At 40.8% G+C, this 6979-nt stretch overlaps 1 protein-coding gene across 4 annotated transcripts in view; it reads right to left on the reverse strand.

Moving 5' to 3' along the window:
* scn1lab (sodium channel, voltage-gated, type I like, alpha b) overlaps positions 1-6695 on the reverse strand; it is a 31694-nt gene extending 24999 nt beyond the window's left edge. For 3 of the 4 annotated variants that reach the window (XM_057337176.1, XM_057337175.1, XM_057337177.1), the window contains exons 1-5: positions 6254-6695; positions 1891-2213; positions 1613-1731; positions 394-483; positions 169-297 (exon numbers count right to left, since the gene is read on the reverse strand). In XM_057337176.1, the coding sequence (XP_057193159.1) occupies positions 169-297; positions 394-483; positions 1613-1731; positions 1891-2160 (608 nt within the window). In that variant the 5' untranslated portion in view covers positions 2161-2213; positions 6254-6695. The remainder of the gene's footprint in view (positions 1-168; positions 298-393; positions 484-1612; positions 1732-1890; positions 2214-6253) is intronic. The other variant, XM_057337174.1, reaches the window with a different exon arrangement.
* Between the last annotated feature and the right edge of the window lie 284 nt (positions 6696-6979).

Genomic DNA, 6979 nt, shown 5'->3' on the forward strand with positions numbered 1-6979 from the left:
ACACACACACACAACTCATTCACCCGCATTCTCCAGCTCAGAAAGCAATATGTCTAAAACTCTCCGCTCTCATTACGGGTTCAGGAAGAACAAGTACTATACAGTATCTCATATGCTTTCATTGAGAAATCATGAACTTCGGAGACGGGTGCGCCCACAGATACTCACGCCATCAGGATGACGCTGAAATCCAGCCAGTTCCAGGGGTCCCGCAGGAAAGTGAACTTCCCCACGCAGAAGCCCCGCGCCAGGATCTTAATGAGAGACTCGAACGTGTAGATCCCTGTGAATGTGTACCTGCACACACGCAAACAACGGCTCACCGATGCCACTCGAAAATGACACATGTTCATTTAACTCGGGTTGTGAGGTTTTGTTAAAGATGCGACTTACTCCACATTCTTGGCCCATTCTGGGGGATTGCTGAGGGTCATGAAGGCGCAGTTGGTCAAGATTGTGCACATGATCACAAAACTGAACATCGTGAGACTCGGTCAAGGAATACGCAAACAGAAACAAACACACACACATAAGCCGAGTCGGATCACTCGCTGTCTAATACGCATACGAAACGGAAAACGGCGGTGAAAATTCACACGATTTACTGTTGCGTTGTATTTCTTAAATAGTATTTCTGTCTTGTTTTCCAGTACAAATATAAATATTCTCAAATCAAGGTACATTTACTTGAAATTACATTTTTGAATATCAAGTAAATTACTATAAAAAATAAATGTGTTGAAGCCTAAAACAAGATCAAATATCTGCCAATAAAAACAGTAATTGAATTAGTGTATAAAAGTGTATAATAGCACAATCAATGTAGATTTCTTCTGGACAACTAATAGCTGATAACATTAATATCTTAATGACTTTTTTTAAAGATTATTTTTGGCCTTTTTTACCTTTAGACGGGGGGTGGGATCGGGAAAGGACCACGAGTGGGGATTCGAACTACTCTGACAAATCCATCTTTTTTTTAAACATATGTACTAGAAAACAAGACAAAAACTGATTTTTTTGCAGTGTGCCATGTTTGGAATTAATTCCGTCTGTGGCACTCAGATAATCACACACACAAACATATTTAAAGTCCCTGTGAACCGGAAGTTGCGATCGTTTTTACTTCCGAATTTTGAAGCATTTCCAAGTGAAATGGAATTTCGAATGAGAAAAATAGTGGGCGTGGCTTTCGTCTTCCTCTGCGATTTGATTGGATGTTTAAAAACATTTTGAAATGGAACTGGCAGCAGACTGACAGTTGAAGGGGAGGAGTTAACGGATGCTCCGCCCAAGCCGTCATCATTTAAGACTGATAGTCATTACAGGACGGAAGTGCATTTTCAGATTTTAACTGAAGATTATGAGGGTTCATGAATTTTAAAAAGAGAACGACCCACACTGACAAACTATTTACAATAAACGCTGCAATATTTTATGAAAAAATAGACATTGTAAGTTTTCATTTCACTGGGACCTTAACAGAATTTAGCAAAATAAAAAAGCATTAGCAAAATAAAGTGTAATGTGGAGCAGACTTGAGGACATTTTAATCAAATGTTTCAACCCTGTTAAGACGCTTGCTCTCATCCGTTCCAGTGATAAAGGATATGCATGCACCAGGATCTTGATAGAGATTCTCCTCAAAGGATTGAAGGGGCTCAAAATGTACACGGCCGGCGTAGCGTTAAAGCGGAATATTGTTTTCCCGCGATTCAATACTATAAAGGTCTGAAAGAAAGAAATAAAGGATGGTGGTTACACTGCAAACCCTTTCCTTCACAACCTGTTTTCAATCTGTTACAAAAGCCATTACGTAACTACACATGCAAGAGTCAGGTTTAAGTTAAACACGGCCTTCCTGCTATTTGTCTCATTTGTTTCTCGTACATTTTGGTTGCTGTAGTAAGTGTCCAGGTCCTCCAGCGGGACGGACACGAACGCGGACGGAACGTCTCCGTAGATGAAGGGCAGGGACTTGCCCGCCTCCAGATCGCTGTTGGGTTTGGGCCCGTTTTCGTCATCATCATCGGGCCGTCTCTCGCCTTTGGGCCGTTGGGCCGCCTCCTCTGCGATGCGACGCTCGATTGCAGCGAGAGACTCGGGCAGGAAGGGCCGGAAGCTGTCGGGTCCGGATGGAACGAGAAGCTGAGCAGCCATATTGACATCCTGCTCTGGTAGCTGCACCAGCTGATGTCAGGTCACTCAGGGAGCTGGAAGAGAGAAAACACACCATCAATAGACATCATACAGCGGCACAAGGAGGCGGTTAAACCCTAGAATTGAGCCATTCCTACACATGAGATAACAAACATGAATTTCTCTACGTATTGATTGACGTCACGGTTGAGTGTCACAGACAGTTCCTCAAGTAATAAGACCCTAACTGAATTTACAATGGGTCATAACAGAAGTTAGTATCTGTTAGTATGTTCCTGCTAAACGGTCCCGGGATAAGATTTCATAACTGGGTTTTGTGGAACACAAAAGAGGACATTTTGAGAAATGTCTCGGTGGTTTTGTGTTCATACAATGAAAGTCAATGGGGTTCAGAAACTCATTATAGAATTTTCATTTTTGAGTGAACTATCCCTTTAAGGTTAAAATGTATCCACAAGTATCCTACGCCCCATGATGCTTTGCGCGAAAGATGGGAGGAACTTCCGGTTCAATGTTAACAAACGCATTTCTGCCGTATTTCAAGTAATTAGTTTATAGCAGAATGTGAACTTACACACTGACAGCCCTTTTAAACTACATCAGCATTGTAAACTACATCACCACTACTTTATAGAGGAATGGGATGATGATTTTAATACTTGACGACGGATATTTAGCAACTTTTTTTTTTAGTTGAATCAACTATTGATTCAGTTGTTGTGACAGTAAACCAATCAGCAATTTGGAAATTATGGAGGGTTTTCAATATCTTTACATGATGTCGATTGTCTGCTATTTAAAAATGTGGTAAATAATTATTTTTTGTATTTAAAAGCGAACTGCAAGCGGTACGTTACCGTTTGCACATATCATAAAGCTGCTGTATCGTCAGGTGGCCCTTAATCTGATAAACATTAAACTAAAGATCACGAGTTTTTAACCTCTTTAAACATTCTCTCTACGTTTTGTTTATAAGATGATAAGTGGAAGAAATACTTTACATCAAGCGTATCAGATGAGAAATGTTGTCCACATCATAGTTATTATAGTTTTGATTTTAGTTTTATTCATATTTTAAATTAGCTTATGTTCATTTTAGTTCAAGTTTTAGCAATTTTGTTGTATGCTTTTGTCATTTTATAATTTATTTGTTTATTTTCTATGTTGCTACATAAGATGAGTTTTATTTTAGTTTTTGTTTATTATTGTAATTTAGTGCTTTGAACTTATTTCAGGTCATTGTTAAAGCAACATTTACATTTTTCTTTTATGAAACCAACAGTCTTACAGTTTAAAATATGAAGCATTGTCTCATTCTCAGTCATCAGAATAAGTCATTCAAGGTGCAATACTACTTCCGCCGCTTCACCGGAAGTTTTACCGGTAGTTAGCGCCCTCCGGAAACTCTGTAAAAAGACCCTTCCAAATCAAAATATTGAGGTCTTTAAGAAACATAAATAATGTAAAAGAATGAAAAACAGCTCAATAATAACCAACAAAGAGTCTGTTAGCATTCATACAGTAACATTAGATTCAGTTTGTCTGTTTTGTGTTTACACACAGGAAGATGATACCAGCTCTGTGTGGCACAGTAGACCAGTGATGCCTGCGGGTCAGTAGTCTGGCGCTCTGCCCTGAGACCTGTGACCAGACCTGTGAGAGCCAAACTGGGCGTGTACTCAGAACATGTCAGCCCCGGGGGCTTCATGACCCCAATGAATTCCCCCTCCCCCCTCCAACAGACACGCCAGACGTATGTGTGTGAGATAAGAAGAGAGAGATGGAGAGGAAGTGAAAGCAAAAAACTGCAACTAGAAAAACCTTCATTTGACCCCTAAACAATAAACAATGTAATGGTAAATAATGAAATAAAGCTGCCATAAATCATTCTATATGCTGAAATGTCATGTAAAGAGATTTAATGTAGTCCAAGAAAAATGTAGTTGAATAAATCTTTAACTAAAGATTATTGCTTCTCTTGATGGTGGATTCCAGACGGCAAAGATTAACATCAAGATACTTATGATTTAACATCAACCCCATCTGCCTTTTCAACCCGATCGCTCGGAACTTTTGGAAAGTCTGTTTCAATTCATTGTTTTCAGAAGGTGTTGCACATAATCCCAGATATGCGTCCGGTTCACCAAACCATGTCGTACTGTAGCTCTGAGACCTGATTTAAGAAACTGAATGCAATGCTACAGTAAAAAGTACAAATTATCAGTAAAACAATCAAAATCAATCTGTTTAATGATCAACTACAGAAAATATCATTTTAAGGTATTAAAATTTGTTTAGAATGTATACAAAAACAGGATTTCTTTCACACACTTTGCTGCAACAAACAACAGTTGACAACGCTCCAAACCAGCCATGATGAACATTGTTTACTTGTAACAAATAACACACGCACGCGCTTTTAATTATCAAGATATATTCAACTGAAACTATTTTTTGGCCTTCTGTTTGTCTGTCTTTCTAAAATCATGGATGTTGTGCATTCAGCACGCAACCGTGAGATTTCAGGCTATATTCAATATACCTTCCAAAAAATGATTTCCACACAAAATACTGTATCCCTGGGTGGGCACAGAAGTAGATTTCAGTGTGTGCAAACGTGACTAATATTGAGCAAGCAACTGTTTGTGTGAGCTTGTTTGTGCGTGTGTGCATGTGTGTGTGCGTGTGTGTGTGTGTTTGTGTGTGTGTGTGTGTGTGTGTGTGTGTGTGTGTGTGTGTGTGTGTGTGTGTGTGTGTGTGTGTGTGTGTGTGTGTGTATGTGTGTGTGTGTGTGTGTGTGTGTGTGTGTGTGTGTGTGTGTGTGTGTGTGTGTGTGTGTGTGTGTGTGTGTGTGTGTGTGTGTGTGTGTGAGCAATCTCTCTCCCAATCGTCACCCAGCCAGTTCGGCCTGTTTCCTCTGAGGACAGAGGTAAAAACAAGTCCCTCATTCATTCATCCATCCAACTACACAAGAACTCAACAAATGATTCACTTATTCATACCCCCTAGAAAAATCGAGCCGAGCCTCGGGGGTGCCATTAATCCCAGCCCTGCCCTGTCTCCAGGGTCAAACCAAACCTCAGAGACCACAGGAGGGGGATATTTGGCACAATTTAAGTACACAGTAGGCAGTCCAGAAAAATCTTGGATGCTAGGAATGATTTTAATGTGCTTTTAATACAAGAGACTGTCAGTTGAAGACTCAATGTTGGTATCATAATAGTGGCAGTGTGGCAGCAACACAAGAGGTGGTTTTTCAAAGTGATTAAAATAAGCAAATGGTTGAGAATATGATCAGATATTAATGACCATTAGTGCACCACATTTCACAAGTACAGCTCTAGACAAGCCTCTATATGATTTCTGACAGATGTGAAGAACGTGACCACAAACTCACAGTAGTTCTGTCTAAACTCTAGATGAACATCTCATCCTGACACCAAACATTTTCATTTGTAGTGCTGATGCAAAATCGACAGGTTTTTTTCTCCGCTGGGCGTTAAAACAGTGATGTTTGGTTGTGGTCGATAAAGATTTGCAACCGCTGCTGTCCATGGTGCTGAACACACAGGTGCGCGCGCTTCGGCGCACGTTCGCGCGTTATCCTCAATGACCTTTTCTAAAACAGAGTCACGTTGACGCTTACGTATTTAACACAAGTGATGCTGGGAATAAAATAATAGTGCTTCCCACTGGCGCTGCACGTCTCAATGCCATTACGATAAAAATCCACAATTTATAAATAAGTTCATGACACTTCTCATGCATGGCGTTTGAGTCCATTTGTTCACAGTCCATGTTAAAGAACAGCCTGTTCTTTGGCAGTTCAATGACTAATTAAAATAACTGATATAATTCATTAGAACAACAAAGTCCACATTTAAAACAACACACCATTCATAAAGGACTATCATTCATTTGAGCATGTTTAGCTTAAGTGCTGTTTCAACGGGTCAAACATTTGAGCGTCTTATGAACCAAATGTAACAATTAAACGATGGGTAAAGTCACGTGTTCATTAATGTTTATCAGAGTGCTTATTTTTTTCCCCTTGATTATCGAAAGAAGTCCAAGGTGAGCTTGAAGGCCCTACCTTTATAGATGTGGATTCATCTCGAGCGCAGGGGCGAAGCAGCTGTCGCCATGTTGACGTCTCCGTTTATTTCTATTCGGCAGGCTCAAGGTCCACCCAAAGCGCAGAGAACACCGTTTACACGGCCATTTCTAGAGCTTCATGTTAAGAACAGCGCCCGGGGCCACCACATTTCCACTTTAGACGAGCGCGACTGACTAACCGAGATTGATCTGATTCCAGGTTACGCGAAACCCACCCAAAGGGTTAAACGGTGTCTAGGCGACAGAGAAAACGTCTCTGGGCGTGCCTTTTATCACTGACCAAAATATCGTCAACGCACCTCAAGCTCAAACGAGCTTCGCATAAAGAAAGGTTCACACTGACACCCAAAATGCCCACAGATTGGTGTCTTCGGGTTGTGTTTTTCGTCTCTTCTCGTGTACAGTCTGAGCGACGGTGGGTGGGTGTGGAAACGGGAAGGTGGAAGGAGGGGGGTCGCGTTTGCTCTCCTTTTCAATGACAATCATTATCAATACAATTAATGTGCTATAGGCGGCCATGACGAGGTCTGGTTAAATAATCAAACAAGAGTTCGTGTAACATTCATCTTTAAAAACATCTGACAGCAGTCCTTTCCTCAAACAGCATCTCTCTTTTTTGATCGATCAGCCAAATTCAGCAGCAGCACCACCACCATCTCCATAGGCAACCAGCGGACAGAACCCAAACATCTGTCCGCTTTTC

This window comes from Triplophysa rosa, linkage group LG7 (genome assembly GCF_024868665.1).
Source record: "Triplophysa rosa linkage group LG7, Trosa_1v2, whole genome shotgun sequence".
NCBI lineage: Eukaryota > Metazoa > Chordata > Actinopteri > Cypriniformes > Nemacheilidae > Triplophysa > Triplophysa rosa.